Source organism: Lepisosteus platostomus, chromosome 21 (assembly GCF_059453375.1).
Source record: "Lepisosteus platostomus isolate fLepPlt1 chromosome 21, fLepPlt1.hap1, whole genome shotgun sequence".
Taxonomy (NCBI): Eukaryota; Metazoa; Chordata; class Actinopteri; order Semionotiformes; family Lepisosteidae; genus Lepisosteus; species Lepisosteus platostomus.
The window spans coordinates 13,766,142-13,785,684 of NC_142631.1; the positions used below are offsets into that span (position 1 = coordinate 13,766,142).

Genomic DNA, 19,543 nt, shown 5'->3' on the forward strand with positions numbered 1-19,543 from the left:
ATATTCCAACCACAAAATGTTTATATCACAATTACAGAGCAAAATAGTGTGTGTAATTGTTTTACATATACTTAGCCCATCTCAGCCTATGTGGGGATTGGTAAATGACCAAAATTAGCCCCAAATCACGCAACAATCCTGCAAATCCGAAAGGGTAGATGAATGGAGTGTCTTTCTGGGTTGGGTAATTGCTACTTGGTTTACAAAAAGGTGACCACAGACACATCAGCTGTTACATACAGTGCTTGTATGTATATTTTTCTTCTTGAGTACAAGGCTTGCATGATGCGTTACATAATTTTTACCCGATTAAGGGCTTGGCAGGGCAACTGTACATTATACTTTTCTTTAGCAGTAGGTTCAGAAAAGGCAGTAATCTCTGTGACCACAGGACCCATGAAGCGCTATTTGTATCACATGACTATATTATTCCAATGACCAGAGAACAACCTGTTATAATTGATTTACTGACAATAACAGAAGAGAAGACATGGCATGCTGTACAATTAAATCTGGTTTGAGAGGCAGCAGAAAAATGTTGAGAATGTAGAGAAGGGGAGATGTTGTCTGTGATAATAACTAGCTATCCTTTTATAAAGCATATGCAGTGGTATACCACATTCAAAACAAAGTGTCACACACATAGCAAGCATGGCAAAGAGAAAGTGAGGGAATTCGGTTTTGCATAGGGGCGACTGAGGTCACAACATTTTAAGAGCCTTGCAAAGACTTTATAATATTCCTACAGCACAACAGGCAGAGAAGCTCATTGAAGGAGTAAGGATTGTGCAGCTCTGAATGCAAAATAATATGGGCTACAATACAGGTTTAAATGTAGGTTTTTCAGTTTTCATGTAGGATGTGGTATGAAAAAGCTTAAGAGTGATTTAGACAACACAGTGTACAAGCTGCAGAAAACCGGGAGGATTAAATGTATTTTGAGCTTCAGTCAGTAGGCCCAGGTACAGTATTTGTACAGTCCTGCTCAGTTATTCAGCCGATGAAAACTACTTTCCTTTCCAGACTGAGCTACTTAGTTCCCTGAATCATACAAAAATAACATTTATTTTTTTTTATTCCATTATTTAATTACAATAATACAGTTAAGTCAAAGTGGGTGATTGACAAATGATAAAAGTAGTTCAGGTTTGTAGCTGTATCAGCATGCGGAGGCTGCAAAGGAACAAGTAAAGGTTTATTCCACGCTGAAAAGAGAAGAAAAGAAACAACGTTTCAGCTGCAGAGCCTTCTTAGGGTCTCCACATGCAAAGAAGGCTCCACAGCCAAAACGTTGTGTTTCTTTTCTCCTCTTTTCAGCATGAAATAAACCTTTTAATTGTTCCTTTTGCAGCCTACGCATGCGGACACAGCTCCCTACTTGAACTACTTATCCACACATTCTCTAACCGCTTCATCCAATTCAGGGTTGTGGGAGAGCCAGAGACTATCCTGGCAAGCAATGGGTGCAAGGCGGGTTACACCCTGGACAGGACGCCAGTCCACTGCAGAGCAGACAGACACACACACACACCCACACAAGGGCCATTTTCCTAGAAGCCAATTACCCTACCAGTATGTTTTAGGACTGTGGGAGAACATCCCATTGAACACAGGGCCCAAGCTCTACGAGGCAACAATGCTAACCACTGCACCACCACACAACAGCAGAATTTAATTTTTAAATGGAATTTTTGACATTTAAATTTTACTCACAAACATTATTAGAAGCGTAACATTCGCAAATGATTTATCTGGGACATGCCATACAGAAAATGGACTGTCCAGCTACTGCCAGTGGACCAGAACTTCCTTGTGAGAGCTTCATTTTTGTGCTGCGCTTTTGTTTGGACAGTCAACAGAAACAAAATATTTCAAGTTCCTGAAATACATATGTTGGCAAAATGAATTGTTAATGTGGAATGTGCCAGGCTTCAGAAAATACAAACCACAAAGATACAGACTTTAATACATAATTTGTCTATAATGGTAGCAGGCATGGTGAATATTTCATGGAACACATATGGAAAACACATTGTAGAACCAAAAGAAGGATATTAATTACCCTACAGTGATGATATAATTTCAGCACAGAAAATTTCCAGTCTCCTAAACTCCTACTGTGATTAATTATAATACACACTAGGCATGTGCTTTGCTTAAAGTAGGTGAACTATTTTAGAGCTCAGGTAATGCAGTAGGATAAGTCCTGAGAAAGATCTTGCTGAGATGAATGTATGAATGCTGTATGCAAGAAACAAACAAAACAAACATATAAATATGGAGTAAACAATGTATATATCTAACCAAGAACATGTCCATTACACTTAACTGGTCTGTTATTTCAAATATGTACAGTAGAGAAACTACAGTGATACTACAGCTACACAATGTTTGTCCCTCTTAATAATTTAGTCAAATATAAAGACTAACATTCCTGGCAAATATATCACAATATCCTGGTACAGGGCTGAAAAGGAACGCAAAACACTGAAACATAAAAACTACAATACTTTGACCAGGGAGAGACAGAGCCATAGGACTACTTGCATGTTGACAGATTGCAGTTTGGTATGTTTTGGAGAAGAATAATCTTCACTTATAGAGATTCCACCCATCTTCTAACTGAAAGGGTGAGAGAATTCTGGGAAGCCACCTCCACCGAGTGAAGTTTAAGTTTAATTTCTCAGGGACCTGTCACTACAGGATCGATATCCACGGCCGCTCAACACCCAAAAGCCCTGGGTGTGTCAGGGTCTGAAGCACAGCTTGACCAAGATGGAAGGACTTGTCCCAGCTATTCAAGCACGCGCCGCACGTAGATGGGGCCCCCCCGTCTTTCAGCAGTCACAGAAACACTGGAACAAGCCCGCCTTTCAGGGATCCATTAAAGGAAAGGCCAGCATTACCATAAGTAAACAAGGGTAGAAACATTACTTCTGGGGGATTCTTTGAAACGTGAGGGCTTGTAATGGGCTTTGGGTTGTCACAACATTAAACTACACCACACAGGCCTGGTGAAATTCTGAAATTGACAAAAAGACAACTTCTAGGTGACATTGAGTAAAAACAAGTTTAGAAAAGACCAGAAAGTTTTAATCAAAAAGGGATTCACAAGGAATCACGTCAAGAAATATTATACGCAGATTATGTTTTTAAGCCTCCTCTCCTCCCATCTCGGTAGAAAGAGAAAAAAGCAGCTTGTGCAAGATGGACACTCACAAATGAGTGCTTTGAGAATGTAGCCTTGAAACCGCTTTAACCTTGAACATCAGAGTAAAAATAAAGGGCTGAAATGTTTGCACAGATTTACAGCTGTGAGTGTTTGCAGAGGCAATAAAGTTATGTCAGAGTGTGGCTATCGCAGGGTGGCTATCGCATACAGTACACACCTGCATGGCCACTTCATTACCTCAGCTAGGAAGAAACACTGCCCTCTCCTCTTAACCGCTTCACAGCTATTTCAGCCAAGGAGACCGAGTGCCCAGTAGCAGCTTAAATCAGCACTTGTTAAATTGCCAGTTGTCCTGTCAATGCCCTTGCTATTGAAAGTGATCAAGAATAACAATTTAATTCAAAACTTAGGTAACATTAAAAAAAAAGATGCATCAGAGATAACATGCAATACATTTAAATCGTTTGGGTACAGTAAAAGACTTGTTCTTGAAATACTGTGATTTTTAACCTCTGAGGCACCACTTCCAAGGTTCATACTGCAAGTGTAAAATGGTCTTAGCATGGGATTCTTAGAAGGAGCTCTATACCGTTGAAAACATTTTGACCCAGGAATAACCTCTGCAAATTTGAAAACTTTGAATTTCACTCAAAGCAGTTAATGTAAATACAATGATTTATTAATATACACAGAAAAGGGTGCCATCTAATATTTTTAATTCAGATCATTCAGATTTATTACAGGCACATAAACAATTACAATGTTTAGTGCCAGGCCACCATGGCAAAATGCTCTCCTGACATGAACTTTGTGTTAATCCTGTTATATTTAAAAATGAATAAATTACTCATCATAGTACATATTGCTTGGAATGGTGTATTTTAAAGAGCAATATTTTATGGTACTGCAAATTAATTAGCAGTATTATTTTCAAATGCAGTAAATTACAGGAGAAATACTGAATAACCCATAAAAAATGCAACTAAATTTAATGACACTATTTTGTAAATATACATGGTTCTTTTTTTCCCCATCCCTACAAATCAGAATTTTTAAAGCAGGCTACCATTAAAAAAATGTTCTTTGGAAAGTAAACACTGGGATAGCTTTATGTCGGTAAATTTTCTTCTCAGCGTGAGAAATGTAAAGTGAAGTCATTTTGGTACAACTGAGTCAATCTAAAATAAGGAATAAGGAAGCCTTACTGAGAAAATAAATGTATTGAAATGAAGTACTGTCTTTGCTATTAGAATCACTGATATAAGAACAAACCAGTGCATTTTTGAGCTCGCATAGTAAACAAAAGTACTGGGATAAAACCATTCCCATACCTTGGTTTAAATACCCTTCTTAAAACATTTGGCTTACCCTCACTACTGTATACAGTGATATTCAAATAAGTTCAATGTCACAAAGTAAGCCAATGAAGCTGTTATGGGTCTGCTCATGCATGTACCTCATCTTATTTGGCTCCTAGTATGTACAGTATAATCTGCATATTGGAAAAACATTATCCTATTCATGTGAAAGTAAACATGATGGTTAAAAACAAGATACTCCCTGCAGAAATGCAGCTTTCTTGAATCTCTCCAAGACCAGTTGAATAGATGCAGCTGAGAAACTGCACATTCCACTGCCTATGTTGCCCAAGACTCCACAGCCAGAGGAAGCATAATGAAAATCGAAGGAGACAGAAAAAGAATGCAGGCAGGCACTCAAGGCAGCACTTATAAAGGAGATCACAAACACCAGAACGAAATGCCTCCTCAGTGGACTGTGCTGTTGCAGAAAACAGAGGAACTGGCGGTGGCCTGGATATGAGTGACTTAAAGGCCAGCGCAGGAATGCCTGCTTTAAAAACGTGAGGGGTTAGTTACAGGAAAATGCAGCTAAAGACAGAGATGCTCACGGTAGGGTAAGAAAAAGCAATGCATTTAAAAGAGATGCGACTTCAAGAAGATATCTGGACTGCCAACGAAAGTGGAATTTACTTTCAAACTAACATCACTCTCACATTTAAATCAGACAATAAACAAGACAGGATGTAGTCCATAGAGATAGTTACTGTTCTGTTTGTCTCCTCAATGCTTGTTAAGAAAAGGGAATTCTTCATCAACAGAAAAAGTCACAATCCAAAATGTTAAATGTTTTCCAGTTCACTGTGCTACAATTACTGTACTGTACATCTACTGTAACTGTATTGCCTATAATAAAAATTAATTATTACTGTACTATGATCACTGTGGTATGATTCTGTTCAATGTTAAACATTTAAACTTAAAAGCGTTTAGCAACAGTAAATAAGACATTTCTCAAACGAAAAAAAGCCTGTTAGCATTTACACTTATTCTTTGAAAGGAGGCTTTATGAATCACCTGCTTAAAATAATTTGCCAAGGACCAATGTATTCTCATAAACCGATTTCTCTGTGACACTGCCTTTGGTAAGCCAAAATATTCTTTTGAGAAATCCAAAACAATCCTTTCATTTCAAATATAATGGATTTTGGTAAATGGGAGAAAGAGAAGACAGACTTCAGTCCACAGCAGAAGAAACCCCTTAAAAACTGGATACAATATATCTATCCACAGAACACGCATAATTCCTACATCACAGACCCAATGCAGGACATGAGGCGTCTGCGACCGTTTTCTCACAAGCACGAAAATGAAAAATCATATCCACACCCCAGTTTATCATTAAAAACAGATGTCGGCAGAAGCTCTCACAATATTCTCCCTGAGCTCCTGAACGCAATTTATTGGGATACTGAGCTACTAACATCCCTGTGGCTTTAACATCCGGTGCTGTCACAGCTACCAATAACATACAAAGTGAAAGAACATCAAAGGAACAGAAGTAGTGTTTTTGAAGCCAGCTAGCCGACTACCACATTCCCAAACTGAAACACGTCCCGTTTGATTGACAGAATACACGCAGGTTGCCCAATCTGAAAAACCTGAAGGAGGTGGGAAGCAAATCAAGAGGCAGAAGGCACAATTGCTCATTGATCTTGAGAAATATCATCACACGTCTCATGTCATTTGGTAGTAGTTCAAGATTTGCCCCCCAGCCACTCACTCACAAAATACCAACTGTAGCGGTTTCGAAAAGAGCTCCGGCTTTCCAATAAGCCCCCTGACATGTTTTGATATCTTGTCCTCAAATGTCTCTGGTTGAAAAGCACCCCTCGTCCACTCCTAGAGAGCAGTAAATCTCTACATCAGAGAACTAAGTCGGTCTGAATAAAATGCCCAGTCATGATAATTGAGTCTGGCTGTTTATGGTGCTAGATTTACGACAAGGCTGTATCATGTAACAGAAACCTTTCACCCTGGGGCACGACATGATAACATTTACACAGAACTCTGTATAAGCTGAGGCACAACGAACTGCCTGGTCAGTCTCCCCTGTTTCAGCTATTCCATGTATTTTCTATAATTATCTGATTTTTTCCATGCAGTCATCCTCACCAGATGCATGCCTATGTAACGTGACAGCCTAACAAAGCCCCACATTTTCCATTTGCAGAGGGAAATGACAGCACAATGTCACTCTTTCTCCAAGTCCTGCCAGATCACCATTCTCTAAATCCGGCCAGGTGAAGTAACCTGGCAGTTCAATGTCGGGAATGCACAGTGGCCATCAATCACAAACCATCAAGGATGTTGTCACAGGCATGAATACCACCTGCTTCCCATTAACTGGAACTGGAGCTGAAATATTTGCAGAAAATGGGGTGAAAGAAAGGTAGAAGGTTCATGTTCATGTTTTCTGGTTATGTAATTAAAACCAATGAAATAGCTATTAATAGACTGAAAGTTCTGGGACATGCCATTATAGAAAGACCACTCATTCACTCCTCCTTTCACATTGCCCAAACCAAAACCTGAGGTCTCAGCTCATCTCAATTGAAGTTGCCACAATCATTTGAGCTCTCACATATTAAAATAACCTAAATAAAACCTTACCTCTTTATTTATTGCATTTTTATTAAACACTGCTGATGTTTTATAAAACACCTTAACATATTATTATCAATATATCAAACTGGAGATGCTTTTTGACAAAACACATCTCCAGCTAGGTGCTTGTTTTTTGCATTTTGTAAGCACCACATTAGGGAAAAAAAACAACTATTAACAAACTCTTCATTTAATCAAACACAAACTCAAGCTTCAGGGTTAATAATAAGAAACAAAAAACGCAATTCTAGTTACAGTTGACCTTATATATTCTGTATATTGGTATTATCTGCATGGTCAGTTGCTCTTACAATTTAAAAATTCCCATTGATACCTTGCGTCAGTCGTTGCTATTTTCAGGTCTGTACTCTGTGTGAAGCTGTTGCTTGTAACATTAATAAAGGACCACAGTAAAATGTGGAAAGAGACTTCTTCATGAGTAAAATGTAGCAGTATTTTGTAATTGTATGAGAAGTGAACTGCTAAAATATGTTGTTATTTATACAAACATAATGTGAAACAAAATAACTTGTGTTTAAAATCCAAATCATAATGCACTGAAACTCACATTTTTAAAAGTTTAATTAAATGCCACAGTGCACTACATTTAATTTTCAGTCCTTAACATATATTTTCCAACAGAGAGCATTATGGGTACTTCTTTGAACTCGTAGTCCACTTTAGATGTTTAAATGTGTAATGAAGGCCTATATTTTAATATTTTGCCATTTCTTAGTGGCTACAGTATATCATTTCAATTTGCAACCCATCTTAATTCATGAGTAAAGTTTTAATGCTGAGCTCTTACAGAAATGACCATCTATGTTACTATTTCAAATGGGACTAAGTTAAAGTAAGTTAAAAAGAAGGCTAATGGTTAAACCTACTAATCTGTTCTATGGTCAGTCTGTGCCAGTCAGACTGTTGAATACCTGGTTCTTCTACTCTTTCAGACAGCCTTTGTGAACAACATCAAGAACAGAAGAAACATCTGCCTCTACATTATCCTTCTTAATACTGTAAAAAAGCCTTTCCCTACAGATAAGCCTGCTATGGCTTACAGGTCTCGTCACTGCAAGTGGGGAAAACATTTCTCCTACATATTTCATAGCTTTGTAGAAGTGCTGCCTATCACAGACTGGAGGCCTGGCTGTCACCTGCAATACCGCTACGGTCTTTGACACTGCTTTCACTGCCTCATAATCAACACAAGGTCATCCTGTGTCAGGCGACTAAATACTGAGCATGTTTCTCTTGTCGACATCTGGTCCACATGTAAAGAACTGTACTTACAAAAAAAACGCAACAAATAATTCCTTTCAGGCCTTGATCCCCCTGCCCATGTGGTATTTCCCGTTTTGTAAACACGCACAGAACTTTTCAGATTTTTTTTTAAATTCATCGCCGACTATCACTTTTTATCTTTTGTTTTACTCCTCTTGTCTAAACATATTGAGATTTTAGTGCCCTGTTGTTTATGTGCGTTAGGTGAACAGAATAAGAGTCAGCCCGCAGAAACACATGCACAATTGTGTTGTATTTGACAGAACTAAATCTATCAGCAGCCATTATCAGTATTTTTAACCAAATTAGTTGGATACTTCTGATGGTATTTGATTTAAAAATATTAAATTAAAAGGAAGACAAATCCTATTTTGATACATTTCGGCCGTACATTTCGTTCTTCAGCTATAGCAAAGAAACTTCACTCCTCCTGGTAAAGAAATCTAATCACATACATCAAATGTTCTGTTTTTTTTTTTACTATAGCCTACCAAGTTTTGCATTTTAAACCAAGCAGCTGTTGTAATGCCATAGAAGCTGGTAGTGCATGATTAATTCAGTGATGTACTCAATTTAAGTGCCCAAGTGGCTTTCAGGAATAGAATCCATAAGGCGCCTGGAGACAGCGGGGTTAGAAAAACTATGAAATAATAAAAAAATCAAATTGCAAAGTATACGTAAGGTGAAATGAATAGGTGGCATAGTGTATACATTTGGCACAGATATCTTACATTTTCTTTAATCATACCTCTAAATATTGCCTACATATTCAACATAGGCTTTTTGACTTTTTTAAGTTACTATATGAAGCATTGTGACTTTGATCATTTGATGTGACTGCAACAGTGAAAAATGATTTGATTTCTTCTGTATAAATATTAAATTGTATAGTTGTAACATGTAGACACATTAGTCTCCAGCATATTTACCGCCTTGGTTATATTCTAAAACTGTGGAATTTAACGAGAAAAGATGAGAGTGATTTAAATATTTAATCCAAATGTGTCCAGATTGCTAGCGTTATTGCATGTTGCTTGGAAATCAAGCTGTGAAAAGGAAATAATTTTATACGTTTTGAATTATGCACCTGCACATAGAGGTTTTTATGCGTTCTCTTATTATTTATTGCAATTCCACATTTCTTTGAAAGAGAAATTACAGTGCTCAGAGAATTGCAGGATCAAGTCAGGACTAAAGTCAGCAGAACTGAGGATCCAATATTCAGAAGTGATGTCCAATATGACAAAACAAGAATGTGCTATTATGTAAACCACAGATGTCCATGCTGCATGCTTCCCAAGCCAGACAGACAGACCCCAGAGAGAAACATATCTTAACAAATTTTATGGTCTTGGTTTGAGTCACATTCACAAAGCATTAAACAATGTGCTGAGCTGGTACCCAACTTTTCCTAAGTAAGGCTAATAAAGAACTCATCTGCACTCATTAGCTCTTTGATACTTTTGGAGACATGGCAGAATGTTATCGTTTTCACACAAATTGGACACACAGAGGTCACAGTGCAAATGATAAACAATGGGCTTGAAAAGCACATGAGAAAGTATGGACCTGACAACTACCTAAGATATATAATAAATAGGAAAATAGCAGAAGAAATTACTGAGGCCAAGATAAAAAAAACATGCACTCTGGATCTTACTTTGGTTGCCGCTGGGTAGCCCACAACTACATCTGCTGGGCAATGCATGGTTTCCTCATGGGAGACTTCCACAGCTGTGGCCCACTGATCCAGGAATCCGCTGGGAGTGTAGAGCCCACAATCCTGCACGCTTTTTTCTCTCTCAAAGTCCTCGCAGACCCCATCTCCATCATAGTAATAGCACAGGCTGGGCTCGTCTGTGGGGAAACAAGAGAAAAACAACACTTTCAGACCTTGCTGGGAGTGAGTTACACAAGGCACACATGTGGCAGTAAGCACTACCTTCTGACAAAACCAAGAGATGACTTTTTCATTTGTCCAATTTGAAATCATAGACACTATAAAAAAAACTCCATGAGTTATGAAGCTGTGACAAAGCACGATTAGTCAGAAGTGCAGTAATTTGGGTACCTCTGACCTAGGGAGCAGACGTACAGAGGAAGCTAGGCAGGAGCTTAGACTCATTGCAAACACTAACTTAGGCTGCGGACACATGAACGATAATTTCTACACTGGTAACAGCTACAGTAGAAGCCTATTCTGAGTGAAACACCTCTTCGTGTTCTGTGTCAGAGCAGCTGGAACTTAAAGACGGAAACATCAGTCTCTGCTGGACTACAGTAAACAGGATCTACTCAAAATATTTCATTACAAACAGGTAACTAACTTCCAGGTAATTCTGAAGCCTTCATTTACAGAATCCATGAGATAAATTGTATAAGAAATTCTGTCAGGGATCAAACCCTTTTATCAGCCATGCCGGACATACAATTTAAGGTTAATTCAGAAAAACTGTTTGATGTGAATAACTGTAATTACAATATAAAACTGCCATTCAAGATTTTAGTTGTAGTAAAGATAAAGTACTGTAAATAGAGATCTGAGGATAGGAATCTTTCAAGAAAGCAGTTTGAAGGAGGAATAAAAAGCTGAAATAAATAAAACCCATTAAAAATGTGATTACAGTTCATTGTATCTTTTCTCAAAGAAGAAAAAACATGCACTCGGCATAAACTATACTTCGAACAATCCTGAAATGAATTGCCCATAGTTATTTTCACTCTTACCAGGACCAGAAATAAATGACAAAAAAAAGCATTTTTGAGCCAAATATGGGTTACATGACAAAGAGCAAAAGCCGAAATTGTTCTAGACACACTGCATGGTGTTTTGCCCCGCTTTCCTAAAACATATCAAACTTCATTGATGGTCTTCGAGTGGCTGTTCCAGCATTGAATAAAAAGTCTGTCTCCTTTGTGTGTAAATGTCTGTATTATCAATTTGCAGTCAGTATTCAGTGGCAGGCACTAGCTTCAGCATACGCTATTCCAGAGGGCGCAGCCTTTCAACACAATGTTAAAGCCTTTAAAGATTTTATCTGTAACATCTGTTGTTTAATGGTCCTAACCATTCACATCCTTTTTTTTTTTTACAATACAGTGTTTTGCTGAACCAGCTTACTATATTGGGAGATCTACAGAGCTAAAGTTATTATTTACTTCAAAGCTTTACAATAACATTTGCACCAAATACAGTAAATATCATAGTCCACAGTATCAATTTAAAGGGTTAAATCAGGATATGGATTGTTTATGCAAGACACTTGTGTCTATTGATGCATAAATGAATGATAGGATTTGATACAATTAGCACGCAGGTAAAAAAACAACTGGAAATACAAACTGCAGGTTTGAGCTTACAACACCGATATACAATGCTAAAAGTACATAAGTAAATGTTAATTTGGGGAGGGAATGTATGTGAAGAGAAGGGAGAAGCAGTGGAGCTGCAGCTATTTTAAATGCCAAAGAAAGTTCAACCAGGTCAAAGCAGAAACATTCCTTGACAATGCTACTTTTGAGAACGGTGGGTTCAATTAGCTTCCTTCACTTTAGGATTGTATGTATGAAGAAAAGGGCTATTTTTGACATACAGCAAAGAAAAAAAAAATATATCGATAAACCCTGTTTCCGGTGATGTGCTTATCTAAAGAGTTGCCAAGCAGCATGATAAACAGGCAAAAAAAAAACAACAACATGGGGGATAAAAAAAAATCCAGACATGTATTGTCCATCAACAAATTAATTTGGTTTGCAATTCTCCTTTTCATTTTTTATTCTGCAAATACCACCCAACAAATGACAGGTGACCAAATATCCCTTCTGTGCCTATGAAAAACACTGACCCCTAAAAAGAAACAAAACTGTCAGCAAAAAGGGAATTCAGGAAATGAGTCTTGTTAAAATTGATTTTAAACAGCACACAAATTGTTTTTGTCATTTATATAAACAGGTATTCTAGAGCTGTATCTATTCAACAACTCATTCTTTATGATGACAGAACGTATCTGCTTCTACAAAGGCTAGAGACCTAAATGGATGTGGGTAAACTTTCCATCATTCCACTAAGTCATTTGAAGCCAAAGAGATTTGTCCACGAAGAAATGAAAAGCGAAAAACGCTTGAAATGGAATTCTGTAAATCACCTACTGTATGATAATGAAGTGTTTTGATTCTTTTTCTTGAAAAAATAAGAAACGAAAGTGCATGACTTTGCAATCGCACGGTAGAGAACAGTAAAGCAAAACAATGCCATTCCAGAAGCACAGTGCGAAGCAAGAACAGCTTTATTTTTTCCTACTGCCGAGCTCCTGGATCCCGAGGTGTCAGCTATATATACACACATTGACAGTCAGTCAGCTTCCAAGGAAGAAGCTGCCAGGCAGCAGTGTGTTTTTTTTTAATCTAACAATGCCGTCACCTGCTGAGAAAGTGGACGCATCTCCCCCAAAAGCAAAAGAACCCATGAACTCCAGAGGACATGCAGGAAACATGTTAGCAGGATGTCAACTTATCAGAGACGGCAGTCTTTTCCCCCTGTGTAATGCACTGATACCTACCCACTGGTGTAAAAACAGGGTGCATCCTCCGAGCCCGACAATCTGGTTTAAATCAAAGGAAGAACGAGGCTCTTTCTGAGCCTGGAATGCTGATGAGTCGCTCTCCTCCTGCCTTCCTGTTTTTAAACACCTCGTGGTGATTGACACTTCATTATTAAATTGCGTGTCTTGCAAAAAAAAAAAACTCAAGATAGCAAACAAAAAGAAAAGCCAAAAAGCGGGCTCTATTTGTGTCCGTGCGTGTTTGCTTAGGTATTCATCCAATGTCAATATGAACCCAGCAAAAACAGTTTGTGTCTAGATGACTACCAAAGAAGCTGCTTGCAAGCAGCTGTTGTGTCTCGTGTTGAGATATTTTGGTATTGTTTTCACGTTGAGGGTGGAGAACACAGGTTATGACAATCAGAATCAACAGCTGGCCCAGTACATGGAGTTAACCAAACTATTACCAACGATTAATCCTTCAATGTTTGCACAGCAGCTTGGAGATTCGATATTTGACTATTTTCTATTAATTTATGAAGTAATCTCTTCAAGATTCACCTCCTTGTTAGTGTTTATGTATTAAGTCAATGTGACAAAAGGGGGCAAAATTCACAGGGGATTTGTTTCTTTAAGCTGATAAGAAGCCTGGTGTGGGTTACTGAGAAGTACAGAAGAACTAGCAATTCTAAATAGCGATGGAACACACAAACTAAATCCTATCATGTTGAATTCTGGTCTGGTGAGACTTTAGGAAGTGGGACCGGTTTAGTCATTAGATAAGAAATCAGATCTGAAGGTGTCTTCCCGAAAGGACTGATAGAAAACAGCTCCCAGCTGAAAAGGATGGCCTTTCTGTGCTTTAGGAAGTACTTCTCCACTTTCAAATTCTAAAACCTGCCTTCCTGAGGCCAGAGGCTTAACTCATTTGTCACAGGCAAGTCTAGATCAAATTAAGAAAATGCCGTCAGCCATCATCACCTGCACCAGGTGTTATTTCGAAGATCCCAGTGTCATCACAGCTGCATCTGTTCCAATTTGTTCTCACACCGCTAAATTAATCGCTTGTGTGCAAAGACGATAAAGCAAGCGGGGAATTTATTTTACAAATACTGCACACGGATAACGTAACTGTCACAGTCAGCTCCCCCAGCTCCGAGTAGGAGAGCACAGTGGAGGAGCAGAGAGGCAGAGTGTGTTGAAACACGTGAAGAGCTGCATCTCCTTTTTGCTTCAATTGCTGGTACATTAAGTGACTGAGGAAAAGACACATCCCTCTGGGCCAAGCATGTGACAGCACTGCCAGCCCCAACAGGCAATAAGACTGAAAAACACTAAACATAGCTCAGCCTTTCAGTCATTTAGAACTCACTGATGCATCCAAGTAGAAGACATGTGGGACTGGAAATAGCTCACACTCAGAAACAAATCCTGTTATTGTTGTTCTTGACTCCCATAGCAGACCCAGCCCTTCAAAAACATTGGTCCTGTTTTCTACAATTGGGAAAGAATTGTAGCACTACAAAATACTACGACTCATATGTACACTTTTGGAGGATCCAATACAATACAATCATATTTTGGAAGATAATCTGACCGCATGTTTACAAATTCCACTAAAAGAAAATAATGTATATTTTAAATTACAATATACAAATCTAATGTACATTTTGCAATATTTAAGACCTTTTCTCAGTCTTCAATAGTTAATGAAAATGGACAAATCAGACAATAACATAGTGGAAGCTGTAAAATTACTATCAGACTGACAGGTTTTTATTGTATATGAGCTCAGTTTACCCAATGAAAAATGAAAAAGTATTCATTTACTGAGTTTTTGTTTACAAATCATACTGGCAATAACACTACCATTATGTAGCCTGATCTGGTCAGGTCTCAGAAGCTAAACAAGGTTGGACCTCAACTTGGGATGGGAGATCCCCAAGCAAAACAAGGTTGCTGTGCTAAGTGGTATTCGTAGACTGCAGGAACTGTAGCACTCTTCCTTTTGGTCCACAATCTCAGAAGCCAAAACACCAAAATAGTGACTGGCATCATTGGTAACAAAATAGTGATTAGTGACATTGAATGAAATGTGAAACCAAGGTCTTGTCTACGTGGTTATTAAAGATTCCACAGCAAAGTTTGGAAGATCAGGGGTTGTAACCCCAGTGCCCTTGCTAATTTCCACTATGGACTTACATCATCTGGCCTCCCCGATGTCCCCTCTTAATTCACTTTAGTGAAGTACTTTCTCACTTCTGTAAATTATATGAATGAGTAGCTGCTCTACACAAGCATAATACCTGCTGTCACACAGGTGTGTGCTATGCTTCAGTGGTGGATGAAGAGTGGGTTTCTCCTATATGTAAAGCACTTTGTGATTCTTTGGGACAAAAATCACTCAACAGAAAGCCAGAAATTCAACTAATGACCACACAAAGACAGTTCCTTAGACTGAAATTTGTATACCTGTATATACACACTTTTGCCCTCTGAGGTGTGTATAATGTTGTACAAATAATTTTAAATTAATGTCACAATTGTGTATTTCCCACCAATAACTTTCGAAGACTCTAAAATACTTCTGTCTGGGAAATCCGTTGACTTTCCTTTCAACCAAGTGATTACTCTAAGCAAGATACTGTTGTTGTTCATTGTACTTTGGTACAACTCCTTTAAGACCACAGGCAATGTTATTATTAAGTATCATAACAGTAAACTGAATTAGTATATGGTAGACTTTTTAATACACAAGAAATGTTTCAATGCAAGTGTGGAAAAAAAAACACATCATAACCTTTTTGATCAGGTTAAGACATGGCTCACCTATCTGAGAGTAAAAATGAGGTCATTTTGCCCATCTAGCTTATTTGGTTTCTAGTAGCTAAGGTTAGGTAAATGGAAGATCTCATCCAGTCCCTTCTGGGTATCAAGATCATGGCAAGTACTGTAGCTTGTTCAAGACACAACACCTGCTTGGTGTAACAAATTCCCTCCAGGTCTCAGATCTAAACACACTTCTGTTTTAGTTCTATTACATATGGCACACACCTCTAATGAGGATTCATAATTTCCAATTTGAAGATTTTAAGAAATCTTATGTCGTGCTGTGTCAAAGGCCAAACAGGATTAAAATTTCCTATTAAACACCTGTCAATCAGAAGTGAAGCCATCTGGATATTTATCTTATAGTTACAAAGGTGCGCCACATCAGATTCTTAATGTGTTAAGAATTATTTTAGTCAGAAACATGGCAAAAGAATTAGGAAGACAGTATTTCTGGTCTAAAGTTTAAAAATACCAAACACTGGCATGTGAAAATCTGTAAGGTGCATTTCAACTTAATAACCTTTTCTGTGTCTTCTGTACAGCAATTTGCTAAAACTGATGGATTAGCAGAGGTATATAGGTAATGTGTAATTAGCTCCTTAGTAAGCGTACTGCCTAAATTGGCCAATGTGTCTGTCAAGCAGATCTCTAGGGAACATTGCTTGCAGTAAACAAACACTTGAAAGAATCACACTGGTAGCAAAGTAGAGATGTGAGATCTAGGCAGATGATGTAAATGATATGTCATGATGAGCAAGTCTCATGTAAAGACATTAATTACAGCAGCCTTCAACAATGAACAATACAGTAATTCATTTCTCACAGGATTCTGTGCAAGACAAAATTATACTGCAACCTTTTTTTAGACACGGTACTCTCTTTTTTTTACATAATTTGAAAAACGGCCTAAAATTAACTTTGCTGTGCAAGTTGGATCGTGAATCATTTCTGCTCTCCCATTTGATCTTTCCTAAAGACATCATCCCCATTAGCGTGCAAGTATCTAATTTTACATTTATTTTCATCTTCTTCAGCTAATTTTCTCCTCCCTCTCCTTTATAGGAACAAAATAAAAATACCACAGATGAAGAAGCTGATGGAATGACCTCAATTCTGGCAGAACTAACAAAAAAAAGCAACCTGCAGAGGTTAATATCACTCTCAACAACATTTCAGTTGGAGCCTTCTTCAAGAGTGACACCTCTTCAGAGATAAACATAGGCCTACATCACATCACTCTGAGTGAGGCTTCCTCTAGCATGATTTCACTACAATAATGTGAACAAAGATTAAAAAAATTGATAACTAATTAATCTTCCAAAAGAGCACGTGGCTTGCATTCCCGATCAAGAGTGTGCAACAGGCACATCCACTTCTTAATTTCCATTTCTGTGTATTGTATTTGTTTTACGCCTAGATGTTGACATTCTTGTAGTTCCACTGGCTAGCACTGTGTTTTTGTTAATGATTTCACTCCCATGAACATTAAAGCTACTTCAGCATATTTATAGCCAGAGCAGATCACTACACAGGGAACAGGCATAAGGAAAACTGGAAAAAGGGGGTGGAGCAGGCACGGAATTCTCCTAGTTTTGTTTAACCATTATTTTTGGAACCACAATATTTCCTGAAGCTATGCAATAAAGCACTGCCCTGAGTACTTAAAAGAGGTAGCAGCTATGCTATGATATTCTGGTGGCTTCATAAATGGCCTCCATTATGTTTTACAATGTCTGCAGGCTCTCATGGTGGCATTTCTGCTGCATTTCAACTGCTCTTCTTGTCTTCCCCTTTCCTAGCGTCTTCCAAGCTCTTGTCTGGTTTTATTTAACAAGACAGCAGGATTGTCCCACGGGCAAACTCTCTCGATTTGATTCTGTCTTTTGTAAAGCTTAGAACATAAGAATTAAAGAAGACCGACAGAAAGGAGATCAACTGGGCCACCTCGCTATCATTCCAGATACCCACAGCTCTTGATGTACTGTAAATCAGGCATTTGCACGGGCAATCAGATGGTTTCAAGCTTCGTTTTAGAATTCTTAAAAAAAAAGGACAGTGCTTTCAGTATATTGCTGAAGATGAACCACATTAATTGGATTTATTGACGGTGATGAACAGTTCTGTGTAGAATGGGATAGAAAGTAACACTCAAGGACCAAAGAACGCCTTCTAACTTCATACTCAACATAACATCAATTAAATTTCTATTTACTGTAGCTACTACCTCTATAAATGCCTTCCACGTAGTATGTGAGGCTTGTATAAGAAAAAAAATGGCATAACAATTTTATAATCAGATGTGTATAAATAAACAGCCTACTGTATGTCATCATCCACAACATTGTCCCTTGTCAGCAAAGAAAAAGCAGATGACAGACAATTTGGAGTTGCATAGCAGTGAAAACTCTTGGCAATCTGTTTTAGGGAAGGAATTCAAAATAAATTAACTGTTTCTTTTTTTTGCTATACAGCCCATTATTAAATCAAAGTACAATCTGACCAAAGGACTATTTGCAATATTGACAATAATAATATTAATCTGATGGTCGGAATGAAACTGATCCATTTTATGAAAAATGCACTGCTCATTCAATATCTGCTCAGTTGACCTGCAGGACTTATTTCATCTCTTTTAAAACAGCTGAAATACCAGCAGACTGCAAGTCTGCCTTTGCTCTTCCTGTTTTCAAATGGGGTGATCAGTCAGATCCTATCTACTGTATGTGCTATACACCTATATCCGTTTTGTCCTGCCTTTCTAAGATCATGAAAAGAAATGTTAACTACCATTTATGCTTTTTTCTAGATAATTATATTTTGTTTGTTTGGCATTTGTTCTTGGATGCATCACAGCAGCCTTAAAAGACTCTAATACTATTTAAGGATTTTTAACATCCCTCAGCAGCATTCCTTTTGTGCAGCTATCTAAATATTTATCAATGGTTTTTGATACTTACAGGTATGACTAAAAAAAAACTCCTTTCTTAGACAGCTATGAAAGATTCCACAAGAAAGTTCCACAAGATTCCATTCTTGGCCCTAATATTTTTATTTCCATGTTTTCTCCACTTAATTTAATACTATTGTTCAAGCAACAGGCCATCTCTGTACTGATTACACTTACTGGATACTTAACTGGTAATGACCAATCTGTAGTTTATTTTTTTTTCCAAAATTAAACAGATCTTCTGTGCATTTTGTCTGTTTTGAGCCTCAGATAAAATAAAATGTAAGTTATTTAATAAAACATTACTTGAACTGCTCCATTAGTAACAATCATGTTTTTTGTACTTAATACAAAGTTGGAACATCTATTTATTTGCAAAAACTGCTTGAGCTAATTATGAGGTAAGGTGATCCAGACAATTTTAAATGTCTGTATTCTCTATGCTGGGTTATGCCATATAGAAGAATTTATAATTATAACATAACTTAACACAGTAAAATGATTAACAAGGACAAATAAAACACTTAAATTAAATTAAATTAAATATTGCAACAAACATTCAGTATTATATATAAAATTATTTCAGTATTACACCTGCAAGAGAAAGTTCACAATGGGAAATATTAACATGTGAAAGGCAAAGCAAAATTAAGTCAATTTGTTACCCTGGTATTTACTACAGAAAATATTGACTACATACCTTGAGGTGAGAAAAGACAAATTTCTATATTAAACAGCATTCGATTTGAAAAAGATAAACAAATCTTCAAGGCCTGTAGGTCCAAAGTGCCAATTGTGATGG

The 19,543-nt window shown here is 37.6% G+C and overlaps 1 protein-coding gene across 1 annotated transcript in view; it reads right to left on the bottom strand.

Annotated features, from left to right (window-relative positions):
• Positions 1 to 19,543, bottom strand: part of LOC148644055 (pappalysin-1-like) — a 212,110-nt gene that overhangs the window by 107,972 nt on the left and 84,595 nt on the right. Inside the window, exon 10 of the mRNA XM_088614558.1 lies at positions 10,082 to 10,278. Within this exon, the coding sequence (XP_088470684.1) occupies positions 10,082 to 10,278 (197 nt within the window). The remainder of the gene's footprint in view (positions 1 to 10,081; positions 10,279 to 19,543) is intronic.